General features: G+C 39.7%; 3 protein-coding genes across 3 annotated transcripts; 2 read left to right on the forward strand and 1 right to left on the reverse strand.

The window, feature by feature from the left end:
* Nucleotides 1-6,355: 6,355 nt before the first annotated feature.
* On the forward strand, nt 6,356-10,541 carry LOC141798449 (mRNA decay activator protein ZFP36L1). Its single transcript, XM_074680404.1, has 2 exons — nt 6,356-6,548; nt 7,656-10,541. The coding sequence occupies exons 1-2, from the start codon at nt 6,495-6,497 to the stop codon at nt 8,883-8,885; spliced, it is 1,284 nt and encodes a 427-aa protein (XP_074536505.1). The 5' UTR covers nt 6,356-6,494; the 3' UTR covers nt 8,886-10,541.
* Nucleotides 10,542-14,802: 4,261 nt separating this feature from the next.
* On the reverse strand, nt 14,803-18,549 carry trappc6bl (trafficking protein particle complex subunit 6B, like). The gene is made up of 7 exons (XM_074680462.1): nt 18,301-18,549; nt 17,895-17,989; nt 17,599-17,666; nt 17,380-17,497; nt 17,131-17,214; nt 16,895-16,988; nt 14,803-16,750 (listed from the first exon to the last, which is right to left on the reverse strand). Exons 2-7 carry the CDS (start codon nt 17,985-17,987, stop codon nt 16,719-16,721), a joined length of 489 nt encoding a protein of 162 aa, XP_074536563.1. The 5' UTR covers nt 17,988-17,989; nt 18,301-18,549; the 3' UTR covers nt 14,803-16,718.
* An 84-nt stretch (nt 18,550-18,633) lies between these two features.
* bloc1s3 (biogenesis of lysosomal organelles complex-1, subunit 3) lies at nt 18,634-20,641 on the forward strand. Its single transcript, XM_074679939.1, has 5 exons — nt 18,634-18,713; nt 18,958-19,073; nt 19,203-19,389; nt 19,585-19,685; nt 20,043-20,641. Exons 2-5 carry the CDS (start codon nt 18,960-18,962, stop codon nt 20,226-20,228), a joined length of 588 nt encoding a protein of 195 aa, XP_074536040.1. The 5' UTR covers nt 18,634-18,713; nt 18,958-18,959; the 3' UTR covers nt 20,229-20,641.
* The last annotated feature ends 289 nt before the right edge of the window (nt 20,642-20,930 follow it).

A 20,930-nucleotide genomic window follows, 5' to 3' on the forward strand; every position in this document is an offset into this window, starting at 1 on the left:
GAAAGTAAGAAGCAACTTAGTGTCCAAAGTGTTAGTGTGAGGCTGAGGAACACAAAGATCTTCCTCTCCTCTCAGGAAAACTGCTGGGGAGCAAAAACATGAAGTGATAAGCATTCTTTATGCCACATGTGCTCTGGTTTATGTTTTGGGCCTCACATGTCACACATGCACTCTTTTTCCCCACTTCTCCCCAAACCAAAGGACTGAAAGAACAAATGCCTTAACCCTCCACCTCACTCTTTACACTTTTCCTCTGAATTATTGTCTCTCTAGACCATGTGCAGACATTTGTCACTGTTATCTTGTTTTGAAACCTCCTACGCCCTTCTCTCCTGCCCTCTCTCTCTGGCTTTCTAATTGAATCCACAGGAGTGAATTCCAGGAGGCAGGAGAGGAGGAGAGGCTAATGTCAGAGGTCAAAGTTTAGGTTGTGGCCTTTGCCCTGTGAGTAGAACCCTACTGTGCAGCGTTTCTGAATGTGTGCATGAGTGTGTTTGTGCACATGTGTAAGTGTTTTTGCAAAAACAGAAACAAGAGAAAGTCATGGCTGGTGTATAGTTATGCAAAAATAGACATTCCATGCAGTCTCTTTGGAAATCATGTCTATTCATGAGGAAGCAGCCGTGTCATTATGCTAATGCTATGATGTGATGTGTTTTACTTCATCTGACAGTTCATTTACATGTAGAGTTTTTTTTGTTTTTTGTTTTTTTTTGTGTGTGTGTAGTTTTTTTTATGTTTGTATGTGATGTTTTCTTAGAAGTATCAGTTCTAAGTTTTAGAAATGGCTCTCAGGAGGATACGTGATATGATTCAATCTAGTGTAATCATCATCTCTGGGATTTCAGAACATTGTATCAACAAGAAAAGTGTATGTTTGCTATCTGATTACACTGCATGGAACATACACCCAAAGTAACTACTGTAAAGTCTGAAATTGGAGGGATTTTCTTCCTCAATCCAAAGCCCTTTCAGTGAATCCCAAATGCTCTTTGTAACAACACACTCACACACAAAAACACACACATAAGTGAGTGGGGCAGGGGATACAATGTGTGAAGAATGAAGTGGGTGGGGGGAGAGGAGAGGAGAGGAAAAGAGGAGCAGATGTTCATCAGGCCTACAGGCCCCTCCTCCCCTCTCTTTTACCCCCTTTAATATGTCACCAGTAATAGGAGCCTCTTATCTGAAGAAGCTTGTAGAGGAATGACTTTACCATGGAGTGTATAATATAGGACTTTACCCATTCACAAAAGTTTCAATAGGCTGCATTTGTGTGTCTTAACTCCTTTAAAACAAGCACACATGCACACACACAGACACACACATGAGGCACATTTTAAGAAGACTGCATCAAAGCAGCACACACAAAATCTGCCACAATTTAAAGACACCTTCATAGGCTGCCAATAATTGTGTCCTAGTTTTCATGGTCTGCAAAGAAAGCATTTCAGCCTCTGATTGTAATGGTGCCATTTCAACAACATTAGTTCAACATTACTATTTTGTTGTCAGCATTATAGCAAGTAATGCATGTTGACACAGGTATATGCTTTGTCTTAAAGTTCTCTTTAAAATGATGGTGATGGGGACACTAGCTAGTGTGGCTAGTTAGTTAGCTAGCTGTTGCCAAGCAAGCTGGTGGTTCTGCTGTGTGATGGGAATTCAAAGGTGGAAACAGCTGCTGAGGCAAGAAGTAAACTCTCTATGACTGGACTGTCTCATCTCAGTCCAGCCTGAGTGGTCTACAGAGCGAGAACACATATTTGAAAAGGTAGCTGACTCATGAGATTCAGCCACCTATCATATCAACTAACATTAGCTTTCTAGCTAACTTCACTGTTAACAAAATACACTTACAAGAAATGTTTACATTTCTGTGATATTGCATCATATATTAAAGGTAGCGCTAATTAAGAAGTTGGTGTATACTAATATTAGCTTTGCTTGTTGCTAACTGCGAAATCCATTGTCATAGCTTCATGTTAAGCTAATGTTAACTGATAAAATGGGTCGAAAAGTCAAAAAGTAGCAGCAACTCATCAGACTTCATGTTGATACATTTAGCAAACCTATGACAGAGCAACACAAGACAGTAACAGTTGGCCCTGCATGGGCTTTCCAACCTCAGAGGAACACAGATACTGTTCAAAACTACTAAATGAGAGAATAGCAAGTTGTTTATCAGTGTGGGTTACTTTATTGTTCTGTGACATTTTCCCCAAATGTAATCCCTTTGAATCGCAGTCTGTCTTTTTAGGCAACCTCATAGTCCCATGTCACCTCTGTAAATCTCCTTAACACCAACCAGATGTTGAATCAGTGAATGCTTTCCACCGTGACTCAGCTTATTATTTCACTGCAGAATGATATGGTGATACAGCAAGAGAATGCACCTTTTGACACATTAAGAAATCAGAATCTGTATGAAAACTTCATTAAAGATCAAGTGTTAAAGAAAGCTTCCATTCCCTGAGATTCCCTCCTGCTTTAATTCACTACCTTCCTCTGTCTCCCTCTCATTTCCCTGATACTTCTGAACAGCCCCCAATCCTGCCCCTTCATCCCTTTCCTCCTCCTAACAAGCCCCTCTATCCCAGCCATTCACCACCCTCTGTAAGTTTCACTGTGTGTGTGTGTGTGTGTGTGTGTGTGTGTGTGTGTGTGTGTGTGTGTGTGTGTGTGTGTGTGTGTGTGTGTGTGTGTGTGTGTGTGTGTGTAGTCTCAGAGGGCGGGCCATTAGTTTGTTAGTTGGTTGTGCAGCTCATTGAGCTCATTGTGCTCCAAAGGCCCTCTAGCCCAGCTGGACTCTACAAGAAGCAAGAAATCTCTTTCAAATCTCTCTCCTCCTTTCTCTCCCCCTCCTCCCTCCCCTTTTCTTCAAACACCACCCCCATCCCTTACTCACTCCTTACTTCCAGTAATCCCTAACTCACCTAAAAGAGATTTGTTTATCGAAGCAAACCCTACTCACTGGCCAAATAGCTTGTTTATAGATAACACTTGTTTGCTCTGGCAAATTAACAGCTTTCCTCAAGGCAGCCATGTTGTTGACATCTTACTAATGGCTTGTTGTTCATAGCGGTGGTCTTTATCTGCAGGGTAAAAGACAAACATGCAGAGCCAGCCCCTTAAGACTATGAACTAATTAGGACAGTGTCTCATGTCTGTGTTAGCACCCAAAGGTCAATCATAATATAATTAAGCCTTATTTGCAATCTGCATTAGATACAACTCAGGTCATATGACCCATATCAGAGATGGTTAGTGTTAAGTACAGCCAAGTTGCAAACTGGAGTCTTCGAACTAAATTCCCTTTGCAGTGTAATGTAACAAAACTCTGCCATCACCATAATATTTTTCTGTAACTCTAAACCCCGCAATGGCACATTACTGCAATTCTACTGTGTTAAAGGATGGCAGAAGCATTAGAGCATCAAGACATGTTGCATCCTCTACCCCAGTCCTGTTTTGCCTCTATTTTAACCTTTAATGCCAGCTCAAGGGTAGACAGACTTAGTCTCACTATTTTACCTGTGTAAAATTTACATTAACTGCAAGGCAGATTACTCAGCACGAGAAACTACGATGTAAGGAAAAAAGTGCTTTCTGCAAACAAAAAGTGGCTAAAGTGCATTTGGGCTGCATTTTGGTGTGAGGTGAGATTTGTCATTGGACAAGTCTTTTTCTGGCATTACATCATCACAGCGTAGGGGATGGGAGGGGTAACTCCCTGTGTGAAACAGACACAAGCATGCAGACAAATAAACACACACACTTAATGGTGACCACTTGGCTGGACCAAAACAAAGCTTTTTGGCAGGCTTTGTTCTCTGCTGAACTCATTTTTCTAAAGCAGCTCAGAGCGGTGAGCTGCTTTCAAGAACTCTCATGCTCAAAGTGGGGGCTCAGCATTTAAAAACTTTCATTCATGTACATGAATTTCTTGTGTTTTTTTGGAGCTACTGTAAAGGCGGTAAACTATTTCAAACAGTTTGTCCACTAATTGTTTTTATCTGCTCAAACGTGCACACGAAGGTGGTTCAAACCCATGCCTCAGACAAGCATCAAACTGCACACAGCAAAATGAAAGCTGTTTTTTCCCTGCAGTTACAGCAAACTGTCTGCCAACTTGTCAGACTACTGGGCATGTTGTTGCAATCCTCTTTACAATCCCAGAGGTGTGACAACTTCACTCCTCACAGACCTGTTTGGTTGAGGAAGATTTTAAAATTCTGCAAAGACAAAGCCGTTTGATGTGAGAGGCTAACGTTTTTTTTTGTTTTTGTTTTTTTCCAGAGCCTCTTTACATTTTTCCATGTTAAGGATTAAGGTTAAGGTTGAAAATGTTAGTACTGGTTCAAGGTAATGGCAACACAATCTTAGTTTGTGTGTTTTGTGTTGACAGGACTTTTATGCATCCTAACAACATTTACCTTTGAAGTAAAATTTAACTCCTCCTGGTCTGTCTCATAGGACTACACTCTCTCCGTACTGTCTTCTCCCCCCATGTGTCCAGTCTCCATACTTTCTCTTCTTCTCTTTGTTACTTTTCCTGACATTTCTTGTGGATGTTTTTGTTTTAACTTTTCTGTTTTCAGTCATTGCTCCTCCTCCTTCCCCTCTTTAAAAAGTCATATGACTTCACATAGCCTGATCGTAATCTGATTTGGCCACTAAATTCCAAATAAAGCATTGCTATGTAGGACTTTTATAAATAGCTGCACACACTCAAGGAACTGGGAATTCAGTCACAATGAAATGACATCACTCATTACTTAATTATTAAGAATATTAAATAAAAATAACACAACGGTCTCAAGGCCTGTGATTTCCATTTAAGAGCTATGAAACACCATGGAGCACAGTTGGCGGCACACTGAGAGGTAATTTATTTGAAACAGGGCTGTTACATTTTCTAGATAGAAATGACAACATGGACCTTGGTTGGCTTACTGGTGAAGTTCTAAGCAAGCTTTAACTTGTTTGCATACATGCATGTTGCATCCATACATTTCAAATACTCTGATTTCCTGCAACAATCGACAGCCATCTCTGCCAGCGAAAAACATTAAAATGTTTCATTCTCTTGGAATAAAAAAAGCACATTTACTCAGCGTGACAATATCATTTTCTTGCTATCTGATCCCATTTATGTGTGAAATCAAACAGGTTTCTGTTACAGAGCTATAGAATGCATCTTAGAGTAATCCATTGTCATTGCCTAAAGCAGTAATAAAAGTGAATGGATCAATATCTGCTTAGGGCCACTGTACATATATTTCTTGCAGCTGCTAAAATACATGGTGTTTGTAAAGTAGCATGGATTTTCTTAAACAAACAGAACTTTTACGTACGGCTATATGCATGGGATTGACTCCTAATCAGGGCTTGACATTAACATCGGCCAACCGGCCAAATGTGGGTGGATTTCGGCAGTGGCTGGTAACACCACTGCTCCCACTGGCCACTTTGGCGGGTTGAATTTTATCTCAAACATGGAGCAGAGAGACAAGCAAAAAATGACTCTGATGATGAAAGCTCTGAGGAAATTTAATTTACCTCTCCTTCATTGTCATTCTCATGAAAAAAGAAATTATTTTCTGATTACAGTTGTTAATAAATATTTAAGCAGACAGTGTCTCTTGCTGAGTTTTTATCAGTTCAACTAATCCTCTTTACCATTTTATTGTAAGCAATAACAAACTACTATTTTAATTACTATGTCTTAATAGACTGCATATTTTCATATGGGTTATCTTTATCAGAGCTGAATACCTGATTAAGGACCTGTGGATTTTAACATTGATGTAGTTTTGCTTTGAGTGTGCATAGGGGTCATTTACATTTAAAGAGGTTGTACATCTTTTTTAAGTAAACTTTAGCATGTTATCATCGGCTTTAATCATATTGAACATAATTATCCAACAACAAATTGTGGCCAGTGAAAATACTGAGTGTCTAGTAACTCGGGGATACCACTAGCCACAGTGGCTGGTGAGAAAAAAAAAAGTTTTCTCCTTATATATATATATATATATATATATATATATATATATATATATATATATATATATATATATATATATATATATATATATATGGTCTACGAAACTGTTCCACCATGCCAACCAAGTTCAGGCCTTCAGTTGCACATAAGTAAATGAGTGACTTCCTCAATCGAAATCTATTTTGAAGTATGCCACTAAAAGTTGTACTTATTAAACTTCTTTGTTCGTCGACTCGTAAACTCTGAAGCACTCTTGATCCATCAGGGTCGGTTGAAAACAACTTTGGGTTGACTCACAGATCCGTGGGAGGGGCCTATAGCAGCACTGTTAGGTTTTAAATTCACACGTGGTCTGGACTTCGGGCTTGTTTAACACCACACAGACAACTAGAAACTTCTGATCAACTCATGCCAGTGAGTTGCCCCACGTCTATGACTGCGGGGGCAGACGGGTATCCGACGAGGCTTTCTATAATTCAGCAAAATGCCATCCTATCCCCTCAGCCAGTTTTGTGACCTGGAAGAGATGATGTGCAAGGTAAACGAAGCGCGCAGAGAAAGTTCAGCGAAGAGCTGAGCAAAAGTTAGCTAGCCTGCTAGCTGCACTGCTAGCTGGACGCTGTTTGTCTCTTATGATTTAAAAGTATCACAGCTGTTTCATACACAAAGACTTATCTGACCTGATGTTTTATGTAGTTGCAAACTCTTTAATTGAGTGTAAACTTAAGCCGAAGCGAACTTTTTAACAAACTTTTACATGTGTTTATGTTGTATTATCGCTACATGGCTTCATCAAACTTTTTAAGTTAGCAAAGTCAGTTGGTATGTTGCTCTTAGATTATCCTGTTGAATAAAGTTTCTGTAGCATTCACTGCTTCTAACCATGCATGACTATTAACAAGGCACTGTGGCTTATTAACGGCAGTCGAGGCCAAACGTTGGACTGAAAAACAAGATCGTCAACAACCAAGTCTTAAGCTAACTTTCACATGCTCGAAGAAGCAAAATACGCTCGACATATTTGTAAAGCTGCGTCCACACGAACGATAAGGTTTCAATTTACGAGATGCTAACTACAAGCAGTTAAATGAACTTTGCTGGAAATTGCATTTTGATTATAGCGCAAGTTTTACTGTACTTGTCACCGGACGTTTTATCTAGAAGTATGTCTTACTTTGTGGTAGCGTCAGTGGAGACACTGCAGTGTGTTGTGTCGTAAATTGACCTATTTCCTGGTGTGTATAAAAAACGGATTTGACTTTATACTGGATTTCAAACTGTTCATGTTAGATAAAAGATGAACAACTGTTGTTCAGCAGCTCGGATTGTTAATTTGTGTTCTTCTAGCAGTGGAGTCCTGTAGTTGTGTACTTTTCATAGTCACCTTTGTTCATCAAAAACTGGGTTTGCAAAACTATGAGAGAGGATGCATGTTTGATATGGTATGGAAAACAAATAAGCTTCAATGACATAAGACATATTGAATGGCATCATTCATGGCTGTTGCAGTAACACAATAGAGGCATTACATTTACAAGTCCTTATACTTTCATTCATCTAGTCTGCAAGACACTGAATTTGCCAAACAAATTAAGTAAAAATTAGGGAATTTATTCACTAATTCTGTCTTCCTTTTTTATCGCAGCATCTTTTGAATCTGGACATGAGGGAGCAGGCTGGACCGCTACCATCCCTTAGTCTGGCAATGAGAACACCAGGTTATATTGGCCAGTCAAATAGCAACTCATCAATTTCCCTCTCCTCTGTCTCCTGCCTCCCCCCTGATTCTCCTGACAGCTCACTTCTGACTTCCAACCTGTGGGGGCAGCAGTCAGAAAGCTGTCTGCCCTCCCAGCTTGCTAATGCCAGCCAATGGGGAAAGTCAGGCTTTTTTGCCCAGCGCTCCTTCAGCATGGTGGAAACCAGCAGCACCACAGCAGCAAGTCTAGGCTGGCCTGGGACTGACACAAAGCACTCCCAAAGTGACATAAGCCCCAGTGCACTGAACACTAACTCCTCCTCCTCCTCTTCCCGCTACAAGACTGAACTGTGTCGATCTTTCACTGAGAGTGGTCTGTGCAAGTACGGCGGGAAATGCCAGTTTGCCCATGGGCCAGACGAGCTGCGGGATCTCAGCAGGCATCCAAAATACAAAACAGAGCCGTGCCGCACGTTCCACACAATCGGCTTCTGCCCCTATGGGATCCGCTGCCACTTTGTCCACAACAATGAGGAAGAAAGAAAACACTCCTTCTCTCGTTCTTCCTCATCCTCTTCCACCTCATCCTCTGGCATGCCCTCACAGCCGCCTTCCTCCTCCCGCCCTAACAGACCTCCTCTGGTGCGACAGAGCTTCAGCTTTGCTGGGTTCCCATCTCCTCCACAGCAGTCTCTCCAGCAAGCCCTCACCCCTTCTCCTGCCTCTGCTTCTTTCACACGTGCTCCATCAGCCTCTCCTCCCTCCTGCGCTGATGTCACTGACCTCCTCTCTCATGCCTTCCTAGAGATGGACTCTGCTTTTAAGGCCTCCTCTTCCCACAAGTACCAGCCTCCAATAGGACAGGCTACAGCGTTAGATGCCCGCTCTCCATTCCTGCCTTCCCCTGACTCTGGCTGCTATCCATGTGAGTTGTCTCCAACCACCTCACCTCCCCCAAGGCAGAGTCCTGGTGCTGCCAGCGTCTTTTCAGCACCTCTGGGTACCAGGTCCCTATCCTACACCTCTCTGTCTGACCAGGACCAGGATGGCAGCAGCTCTGCTAGTTCTCTCAGCGGCTCTGAGTCTTGTGGTGGTGTTAATGAAGCCAATGGGAAACGTCTGGCTGTATTCAGTCAGCTCTCTGTGCCTGATGATCCAACAGGGTTTAGTCTTTAGATTACAGGGTTGTGTTGGAAAACAGACATACAACTACATTTTTACGTAACATATCCTGCTCAAACAGAACATATATCCATATTTATCATTACCAAACACACTTGCCTTTTACACACGCACACACACACACACGCAGTCTCTGGACTGACCTACAAATGATCTGCGTACCTATGTAGTGCACAGACTTGGCGAGTGACTCATCTCGCTCATAGAGATTCACCGATTAGATTTATGTGGTTGAAATGCCACTGTCATACACGTAAGGGAAGCTGTGATGCCGTAAACTGAATGCCACCAAAACCTATCGGTGCAGGAAGCGTTTGAAAGCTTTATCAAAATAGTAATCAGAGAGAGAGCAAATTGTGACAAAGAAATTGTAATCACAGTGTGATCACCTGTCGTCACACTATTTGTTTTTGCATATTAGGAATGTGAAAAAGCCAAAGACATGTTTGTAGCTCGAACTCTTTGATTATGGTGGTACAAACACAAGTGTGGCCTATGTTTAGGACTCGTTGTTTTCAACTGTATGCACAGTATTGTGTTCATAAGCTGGTGAGATTTTGTTCTTTTCCCTCATACCTGTACAGTCTGAGGTTCTGTTTAGATCACCTGCCTCCAGCCTGAATGTTACGTTTTTAAACAGCTGAGGTGCCTGTAGCGTTATTGTGCAGGTCATGTTACGGTGTTGATAGAACCTTTGATGATTTGTTTAGAGAGACGTGATGAGGCGTTAGTGTTTTTTTGTGTAGTGGAGTTAGCTTGTCCAAGTTTAGGTCTCTCCGTTAGTTGGATTTCTGCAAGTGCTTTTCTTTTGTCTCTTGTGCACTGTTGACCTTTTACTACCAGTAAAGTGCCAAATGACCGATTATTACCTGTCCCACAGTAGGAGAGAGACAAACAAGTGGGCTAAATCATATGTTTTCTATGTTTATTATGACATGTTTTAAGTGTATCATATCTTTAACATTATGAGCTTAAAATGCCAAATGTGTGAGGTAGTACAAACAGCAGCCACTGTCAAACCCCTTAAACATTTGTAGACAAGGGTGAGACACAATTCTGAAAAAAGATGCCATTCCATCATTCTGCTTTCACCTTATACTGATATCACCTGAATGTAGCTTAAATTCAGCAACACAATCCCGTTTTGGTGCATATTGCGTACCTAAGCTTATCCTAAAACACGTCTCTAGAGGTGAGATTATTTTTCCTCCTTTTCTACAGACAGCCCTGGTGTTACTTTTTGATCGATTTTTTTGTGTCTCTCATCCCATCGTCTCTCTTTGTCATTCAGTATTACTCCTTCCTGTTACAACTCCATACTGTTTTGAATGTCTAGCATCCTGGTTGCAGCTCCCAGGTCTGTTGCCTTACCGAGCTAGGATGGGGTTAGTGTATGTATGCTTAGTGTTATAGTAATTTTACTTGCCTGTTTTTGTGTGTTTATGATGTAGTTGGTTAGAACAGACGCTGTGCTGTTTTTGGTGTATTTAAAATTGCCTTTTCATCAACATGTTTCAGGCCTGTTTAGTGTTAAAGGTGATAATCTTTAGTAAATTAATTTCTTTAATTTATTTTAACGTATTTATAGAGGACTTTGAGTTGTTAATGCTTGTATCAAGTTTAATATATTTACTTCTTTTTGCTTTTTGTACTGGAAATAAAGTTGTTTTTTTTACTTACAGCTGTTTGTTTTGTGGTTTATCACCTTGTGGGTTCAGGTGGAGTCTGCAACACAGTGCCTTCTCGAAACTGATGCAACAGCTCGGATGTTATGTTTCCTTGCATTTTTGGTTAGGCCTTACATCGTGCTAGCTGTAAATTAACTGCAGCAATGGTCCTCTCGAGGTGCAGAGAAAAAGGAAGCAAGCAGGAAACCAGCAAGATGTTTATTGTTTTTAAGTAAAATCATGTTCCTTCAGGAGCATTAACCGTAGCTTCAGCCGCAGTTACTCCTCAGACTTGGGATGTAGACTTGATAGGACAGCCATTTAATATCATCATTAATACAAACCCCTGAAAATTAACACTTGACATGCACATTAAACTAACGTACTGACAGTAGGTTAATACAACATGGAAAGCTTTGAGAACTTAAGTGTCTGCAGTGTTTGGGTTTCAGGACATCCTTTTAGATGTTAATCCACAAGTAGCCCTTTAAAAGACTAGAAGATACAACAGATTTATGTTGTTTCCATGTGAAATTGCACAATACAGCCGGAAATGAATCACACGCCTGATCTGTGGTGTTGCCTCAGCTTGAAAAATGTGCTAACAGCCCAGATTTGCTCTATGGTTCATAACCAAATATGACTGATAGTACTCTTTGTTGTTGTAGTATAATTTTCAGAAAGACAAATTTAGCATTATTTCTGACTTCATTTAAGACTAAATTAATTGATGGAAGAAAAACTTGGAATCAAAGCTGGAGTAATGCCACACGAGCAATCAAGGCTAAGAGCTACTAATTCCAAAAAGTTAAGAAAGGTTTTCATGTCCGTACACATTAAATGTCTCCAGAAACTGGTTGAAGTAAGTAGTGATTATTGCTGCCACAACAAGTCTGGTGTGAGGGAGTAAGACACTGGTGTGTGTGAGTGTGTAGTCATGCAATGGAGATTTCATGTGGAGATAAGAAGTCTTTTGTTTGGGGTTTAATCTGACCAATCCTCAGCTCCCACCCATTTCCCTCTCCCTCATTGATTATATCCTGTTTTCCTCATTTCATTCCCTTCTCTTTTTCTTCCTTGCATCCCCTCCTTTCTGCATCACACTTTTGATTTCCAGGCTGATGTAATTGTAATATGTCACATTAAAACATGATTGTATCTTTATATACAACTATTTGTAGTCCGAACCCTTTTCCTTACATTAAGTAGAGGGTAATGACATAAAGGGGGATGTCATCGCCATTACTTTAAATGGTACAATGATGATGATAATCATTTCAACAAAACAAAAAAAAAGGAAAAAAAGAAAAACAGCTGAGATGCAGCTTCATTGCTGACCTTCTTGGAATCTGTCTTTCATGCTCACTCACAAGCACAAGAGCCATTATCTTGTCAGCCTTAACATGAGATGGGCTGCCTGGGAGTGATTAGTGGCCGTGAAGGGGTTAAAGGCATGTGTGTGCTCACATGGTTTGTGTGTGTGTAAGTGCTGTTTTGTGTCTGATAGACATTCTCCCACACTCTTGCCCTGTGGGACATAGGAAAGGCAGGCAGATGGCTGTATTCAGGTCCACCGCGGGTCAACATATGGCCCCAAGAGACACAGTTTGTGTTTGTGTGTGTGAGACAGAGAATCACCCTCTTACTATGCATGAGTGGAGGAAGTTGAATGAGTAGGCTGTGAGGGAAAAAGGTAAGCAGAAAAGAAAGAAAGTGTAAGATAAAGAGGCAAAGGGACTGTGGAGGGGATGAAAGTCAGTGGGTGTGACCTTGTGAGCTCATACAGTTATTTAAATACAGCAGCCTGGTCTTTTGAACACTTAATGTTCTGAGGGAAATAGGCTAAACCCACCTTCAAAGGTATTCAGCCCTCTCGAGTTTGCTCTGTTTTGTTGAACACATTTTTATTACGGCATTTCACTAAATTCAAAGCATATATAATAAAAGTATTACAAAAGCTACAGGTAGCTTGTGATGATGCTTTGAAAATATTTCTTATTACATTTTATGCTGTTCTCAGAAACTACATGCACAAATTCATGGGTCGGTTGGTTGATACAGACAATGAAGTAATAACGTCACTTACTCAGCTTACAATGAGCGGCACAAGGTTCACATCCTGCTATTAGAAACATTGGTACAAATGTCTCTTTGTGTTTTAATTACTGTCAACATATGAACTGTGTTTTCCTTTTTTAATTTCTTGAATTAATTATGTGTTGTATTTATATGGACCTTAGGGTCTGGATTAAAGTACAACTATGAAAATTATAATTAATCAAATATAATGTTTAATAAAAGTTTTATGTGGCTCACTAACTCTTTTTGGGGAAAAAAATAAATTAATTAAAAACTGATATCCTCACTCTGTGACCAGTTAGCATGGTGACAAGCTAGCACCAGTGCTAAACTGTAACTGGCATCTATCAATGATAATTAAATGATCACTTCCCAAATGTACACTTGCTAATGTAGTTTCCTGCCACTTTACTTCCACTTTACTAAAGTAAACGTAAACTACTATTTTCTTGTAACTGTAGGATTTGCTGGCAGGTCACAAACTAGTTCAAAGTTAGCTTAGGTCTTCTGAAAAATTCTGTCTAATTCAGCTAAATGGTTGTTTCTCTACTAGCTTACCTTTCTTTAAGCTACTTAAATTAAAACCAGAAGAATATTTGAAGAAGACGTCAGCTCTGTATTTACTGAAAGCATCCTTCTGTGAGCATAATGGCAGTTTCTAAATGTTCAGTGTTTTTGTACAGTGCCAGCTTTGATTGAACGTACAGATTTTTAAAAATATATTCTGAACAGTGTTTTTAGTTCTTATGTGAACAGAAAATAAAGGAAGCTGTTTAAAGGAAACGTGACTCATATCAACACTTACGGTCACACTTGTGCTGCAAAAAGATGACTACGTGGACAGTGTTGGGGAATTTAGCAAGTCATCAATTTAAGTGAGTGAATGCAGGTTTTAGTTACACACCCCCAGCCCCCCTTTTCTTCCTACCCCTGAACAGCCCCCTCTCTTCTTCTATTCACTGTTCTCCTTTGTGAGTGCATTGGTGATATTGTGATGCATGAGTAAAGCAGGAGGAAGGGGAGTGAAGCTGTGCAGGCCAGAAAAAAAACAGCTGTTAGGAAATTCTACCACTATCCCTCAATTTCACCAGTTCTCCTTCATACTTTTATCACATATAGATGGGACAAGAAGAAAATCATTACACTGTCACCCTTTCCTTCTCTCACTAGCACATCTTCTTCATCTCCCTACACTTCTTTGTCTCCCCCCTCCCCTCCTTTTGTCAACTTCTCTTGTCTACTTCTCATTTCCCTCCAGTCTCCTGTAGAGGCTCTTCATCCTCTCCATCTTATTCCTCTACTTCAATCTTACCATCTCCTCCTCCTCCACCTACTTTTACAATTCTGCCCCCTCCCAGGCTTTCTCGCTAATCCCTCCTTCTGCTTTTTTTCTCCTTTCCAGAAAGGATTTGGGCAAAGTGTTTAATGGGTTGCAAAAAATGGGCATAACAGGGAGCCATAGTCAGGTGCTGCACATGTATGCAGATGCCTAACTCAGTTTTCCTGGCTGTTTTTTTTAATCATAGTTTTTTTTTTTCACTCTTCAAGTTCTGGAAAAAATGTCCACAACTTTCTGTCACCTATGACGCACTCTGCAGATCAGCAGGCTCGAGTTTCTTCAACTCTTAAGCTCTTTAAAGGACTCTTGTCTTAAGGGCCTCCATGCTGCAGCAAGCACATAACTCAAAAAAGAGTGAGCCTTGTTTTGAAGAAGTACTTCAGCAAACAACTGCTGCACTTACATGAAGTTGAAGATACTGAAACAGATGGATTTAAATTGTTTTAAATTGCTAATAAAAAGAAACACAGCAAAAGTCAGAATTAATGCCCAAAAACACTGGATCCTGTGATTCCCCTGGGGTATTATCTTTGCTAGATGTGCATTTTGGAGATATTAACAATTGATTGTTGGAAGGATGCAATATAGCTGATCGCCAGGAGGCAAACAGTCTGCATAAGGTCTAAATTAGCATTTTTAATTTGGCAACTATTTTCTTTAAGTTTCATGGCCCTCGTCAGAAAAACCAAAGGAAGACATCACAGGGACTTCATCCATGATTTGTACAGTCCATGATCCCCACATATATGCTTCAAACCACCTTCTGGGAGAGAGACACATTGAAAGCACACTGAATAAGTTAAGTCACATACAACAACTTTTATTTTGTAAAACTATTACACTCATAGCAGTGGAATACTGAAATAAAGACATGGGGACCTCATCTAGCCAGATTGAGCACCATAATCCACCCAATACAGTGATGTTAACATGGAACCATGCCAAAATGTAAATATAATGAAAATCCTGAGGATTTAAACATTGTACCAAGTCTGAAAACTTTACCGTAAAAATCAGGACTCATGTAGCCCATGGTTTTTGGGAAAAGTGATGTTGAAGATTAGCCAGCTTGGATAAAACTTTGATACTGAATATACAGGAGGTGCAGTACACTCATGTACAGTGCTTACCTCTTAATACCAAGCTCATGATATGGATCAAAAACATGAAAGAAATATTAATAAGTTAAGCAGGGATGATGGGAAAGGGGCCTGCAGTTACACAAAGTCAAATGTGTAATAATGACGTTTTTTTTTAAAGGTGGGGAAAGTTACAGAAAGAAACTAACTGAATTCTTTATCATTTTTTATGACTATTTCTTTTCTTCAGGCTGCAAATGAAAGGGTTTTCAACAAGCCTTGAAGTAGTTTAGAAAGACAGTACTGTTGTAATTCTGTCTTTGATTCAACAAGTGCAAAAATGACATTTGTGATTATAATCAGAACATAAAAGGGTCTTATAAAAAAACAAGTAATGTTGGAACAGTAGATAAGTGAGAGATTTATATAAGACATAAAGTAACATTTCTTTTAAGAAAGTCAATTTTAAGACTATTTTATCACTATGACAATACCAGGTAGTGTAGTCATGGTTCAAAGTTATTTTTTGTTTAGGTGTTGGACCTTTGGTGAGAAGTTAAGCTTAAAGACAGACAAATGGTTAGGTAGAAAACAATACGGCTGGCAAGAAGAAAAAGTTGAAAGTGGTAAACCTGTGCAGTTTCCTGCAGCAGATGTTGAAATTGTCAAATTCTCTATAAATAGCTTAATGTGTCCCTCTAGTGGCATCAAGGTGCTACAACCATCACTTAAGAGGAAGATCTCTTTTTACCTTGAGGTAAGAAGTACCCTTGTTTTTCAGTCCTTTTATTGTTCTAGCTTTCAGATGTTATTGGCTAACACATTCAGAAAACACCAGATTAAATGAATTATGACACAGTTGCAGAGGTAGAAAACTGACTAAGTACATCTCCCACAAAATTCTTGCACTAATTAACCTTTCTAGATTTACATTTTGACTCAAAAGAACTGATATATAAGCAACCAGCATGTAAAAAAAAACACCCAGCTCCAACAGGCAATCTGCCTAAGGATAGGGCAACGCACCAGGAGCTGGATGCTGTCTGCAGAGATGATGGATAATATTAGATTAAGTTGCTAACGTTTGAGTTGTGGTGATTATCAAAGGTGTTTGGGTCGCAGAAAAAGAGGTTTTGGCAGTTGATATTTCTGACATTATTTATGAACTGACTTTTTTTTCTCTTTTTCACTGTTGAATATTTTAAGGTAGCACACAGTACTCACTATAACACTATATTATGACACTATTGTGATTTACTATACATTCACATTCTTGTATTCACAGCAACTGACAGTAAAGTCTGACCAAGAAAGGTCAGTCAGGCCAGGCTCAACTTATTTTCTGAAAAACTAGGCTGAAAACACTACACATTTACTCATTCACACTGAAAATGGCCTTTTAAAACAAAAAGGGAAAACAAAGATGGAAAAGGAATAGAATAAACCTTCTGTCACACAGTACCCAAAGTCAGGGCCTCACCTGTTGCCTTGTGAGGTGTACCTGGCTGCCAGCACAGCTTGATACCTGTTTTACAAAATGGAAGAAATCAGGGTTTTGTTTAAGTCCTTCTGCCATTGGGTGGGAGCAACTATCCTTCCTTTAGGACAAACAGAGCCCCATAGAGCCCTGATCCTTGTGACAATGGCAGCCGAGAAGAACAGGTCACAACTTTTGGACCACCACTTGAAACTTACCTGGTGGGACAAGATAGGAGGGAGATTAATTATTTGTTTGGACTTAATGTGCCCATTTTTTATACGCCAATGATCAAATCATCTCAACTCAAGTTTAGCTAAAAAATAAACAGGCTAATGTAAGGGCCCTCTAAAAGTACTTACAGGATGGCATAACAGAGACCTCAGCTGTCACCACACTCTCCAGACCAAGGTTGGATAGAGCTCCTCGAACAATACCACATGAAAATGCGAGGTACTGTGAGAACACACAAACACATTCAAAAAATTAAGCTTTAGCTACGATGATACACTAATTTTTTTCTCTGATCTTTTGCCTTTGGTCCCTGTTTACACCATACAAAGCACATGAGGCAGAAAGAGAGAGGGAGTATCCTAACCTTAGGAGCTTGATCCAGGTACTGTTTTCCATTTGAGAGCTGAGTCAGCAGGGAAAACTTATTGTCTTGCAACACATATGTCCCCTGGATCAGAGGAAAAAGGCATTGTGATAACCAATAAAGCAAATGTATTTGCATTTTCCAAACAATTTCAAAATATCTTTCAAAGAGACTATTAAAACTGAGTAAGAAGGTGCAAATCTCAACTATCTATTCTAATTTAACCTAGTCACTTTACTGTTAATTTACCTGATGATTGGTTCTGAGATTGTCAATTTGCCTCCTGAACACCTTTGTCCAAAAGTCTTTGCATATGAACTTCATGACATCCAACTCATCTTTAAAGCTGGGTGAGTCCCTGGTTAACCTAGCCAGAGAAAACAATCCACAGAGGAAACTGACATCCAAAAAAATCCCACACCACATGTATTTCACTTTTGTATGTACGACATATGTGTGTTTGACTACCTTTCAATGAGTCCTTGTCCCACCCTGAAGCCCATGCTTTCCAGGACGGAGACACACGCAGCTCTGTCCTGAAGAAAATACAGAAGAAAACTCACTGGCGGTGTGACCAAAATAATAATCAGCTGTATGGTGAAAATACTGTAAGGATGAGCTTTTCCCGTGTGCATACGTGGACAGTTACGCTAGAACATGAATAAGTTTATGAGGAATGATGCTGGTGTCTGACTCCAACCCACAGCTCGTACAATTTCATCATTAGTGTTATGCGTCCCTGGGTTTTGTCTCATTTGAGTCACCTTGTTGTCCAATTCTTTGCTTGATTGCTGCTCTTTGTACACATGTGACACGATCTCCATGTGGAGGAAGTCGAACAGAGCCTCGTCTGCCATTCCTGAAAGATGAAACTATTAATAACACGTCCCAAAATTGATGAGGCATATCACCTAACCCATATCGTTTCCCATAAAGTGGTAAATTAATCAACAATAATGGAAAAACCTTGAAAGCACGTTTGCGTTAGCAAGACGGTTAGCGTTAAGCATCTAGTCGCATTTGTTGCTAGCAGCAAGAATAGCTGTGCTGCAAACTTAACCCTCCAGACATATTGGAGAGAAAATATGAATACATTAATGCATACATGGCCCGACAGCCTTCAGGTAAAGTCAATGAACTACAAATGGTATGAAGGTAAATATACTGTACCTATTAAATTTGAGGAGAATAGCAGAGGTAAACACAAGCTTGCTTCCTCGGTGCACTCGATATCAATGCCTGCGTATTTCTGTGGATGAATAGGAGGGTAGTAAAATCTTCTGACGAAAATCTTGTCAGAACATATAAAAAAATACAATACCCTGTAGATTTTGTGTATTTTTCTCTGTTTTATTTTTTATGAATGCGTAAAAACCAACTCTGAAGTGCATAACCGCCACTATCTCCTATTATTCGGCACACGTCAGCGCTTAAAACAAACACAACTGAAAGGGCGAAACCTTCCAGTAGTGTTGTTGAACGTCAATCGTCACGTGATTGCATCGATTGGATTGGATTGGTTCATAGAAAACAACCGACTTCCGTGTTGCTCATGTGATTTGTTTTTCCACACCAAAGAGAAGGTTTGACAGTTTTCTGATTTATTGGCTTTGCATTTTATATCAACCCTTATTCTTATATTTTATGGTAGATCTAAGTTTATATTCTAAGCTATAGATCATAGCTCAGAGGGTCTTTATTGTAACACCTGGATGAATCCCTGTTCTTTTTATCGATCATCGTTTTATTAGCGGCAACTATAACCTACACAGAGTTTTTTTCAGCGTAGCTCATAAAATTCTGTTGTCTCTTCGTGTGCATTGTCAGTCATGTCCAGTAGGTACCAGATTGTGGTGCAGGGTGAGGCGTCTGAGACGGACTCTGATGATGAGGTTTACATCACTTCCATGGCTGCTCCCCAAAATGCCACACTTGGGGCCAAGGTTGTCTTACAGCTGTGTGCGCGTGCGTGCACGCGTCTGTTTGAAAACACAGAGAAAGTTTGTTTATATCTACAGTCCTCCTTTCATGAATCTACAATCTGCTAAGTCTTTGATCTTGAATGTTGTCAGGTACCTGGGGAGGCGTCTGAAACAGACAGTGAGGAAGAGGAGGAGCAGTCGGGAAGAGTCTCTGCTCTGAGCCAGGAGAGTGCTCAGATTCTTAGGAGGGACCTTCCTCCTCTGATCGTTGTACGAGACCATCCTGATATACAGTCTATAGTTGAAGACAGGCCAAGCCCCACACATAGACCACATGGTGAGGATTATTGGTTATGATAGGCTTGATAAACACTTGGAATGTGTTTGTTTGTTTTGGAGGATATATTAGAATGCTTCAATCTGCATGTGGCTTTCAGTTATATTTTCATACCCTTTGTTAGAGGACGGGATTTTTTGCCAAAAGAATGTCACAACTTAACGCAATACATACTTAGTGTATTTTTGCTCCCAGGGGATACGCTTTTACAACAGAAGCTGCAGGAATCAAACAACCGGCTGTATTCTGACGTTGGACAGACACTACGGCAGGTTTATGGTAGTGCTAGTAGAGAGGTAAGAGGCCATGGCTAACTTAATAAGCATATTTCAGTTTACTTAGTATAGTATCATATTATAGTATAGAAAAGTATACCTCTACCAATGTATTCAATTTGTTTAACCATCTCGGATTGCTATGAGAGGTTAAGCTGTTTATTCTTTTTTTTAATGTGAGACAGGTTACATTAGAATTAAAAGTCAAAGATGCCAGTGACAAAGAAGTTAATATAAAAGAGTCTGGGCAGGAGTCAGCCTTTTCCACAAAAAAGCAACCATGCTGTTATAAGTTTTTGCTAACAAAGAAGTATTTTGAATGTCTCTTTAATAATAGTTTGTTGCTGCAATAACTGTGACCACTATTTTGATCTCAAGGTTCACAATGCAACTGCCCAGCTGACTACCTCACAGAGCGCCATCATCAATGCCTCCCACAGCATCCGGTTAATCTTGGATGACCTGAAGGCAGTTTCTGAGAAGATTGACATAATCACCAGTTGCCAAATACTGCCTGACATAAACATCAATAATCTCAATAATTCCACTGCTCCTGTACATTAGAAATGGAAAAAAATGCATATATTTCAAACAAACAAATTTGATGTTTAATTTTATTATATGGTTTTTCTCAATGAAATGAGAGGAGAACTATTAAACTAAAGGAAATAGCTTTACTTAAGTGTTTACAGATTATCCCTATGCATATGAACAGGAATGTTAATTTAACAGTCACTAACTATATATTTATCAGTAGGTTTGTACATTTCCTTACAATGAGAGCCTTGGGTTCCTGTGTGTTGAAGTGATAGATGAAAATAATAATGCTGTTACCTAATGTTTTCAGATACATTTTTACATAGGAAATTGTTGAACACATTATCATAGACAGGTGTTACTCAGTGTTAATTTTAAAAACACTGTGCACTGATTTTGATATCATTTTGTATCTTTGAGATATTTCTTTCTTTTGTTTTTCTCCCTTGGCATTAAAAGTGTTAAATAAATATAATCATGACTAAACCAAAAGTCCCCTCCTTTTTCAGATGGAGCCCTGGGCTGCTGTCATTGTAGTTTGTTTTCAAAGAAAGATGGAAATAACTGAAACATTCCTGAACCATATAAAAGGAGATTTTGCACAATATGTCCTATTTAAAATGTGTAAAAAAATACAAACTTTCGAAACCAGCAGAATTAAAAATTGGCTATGGCCCAAAAACTACGGCCTGAACACGAAAAATTAAGTTCCACTTAAATTACGTGCTT

The sequence above is a fragment of the Halichoeres trimaculatus genome, unplaced genomic scaffold, assembly GCF_033239565.1.
Source record: "Halichoeres trimaculatus isolate MK-OKI-2021-1 unplaced genomic scaffold, fHalTri1.1 fHalTri1_scaffold_9, whole genome shotgun sequence".
NCBI classification, from domain to species: Eukaryota; Metazoa; Chordata; class Actinopteri; order Labriformes; family Labridae; genus Halichoeres; species Halichoeres trimaculatus.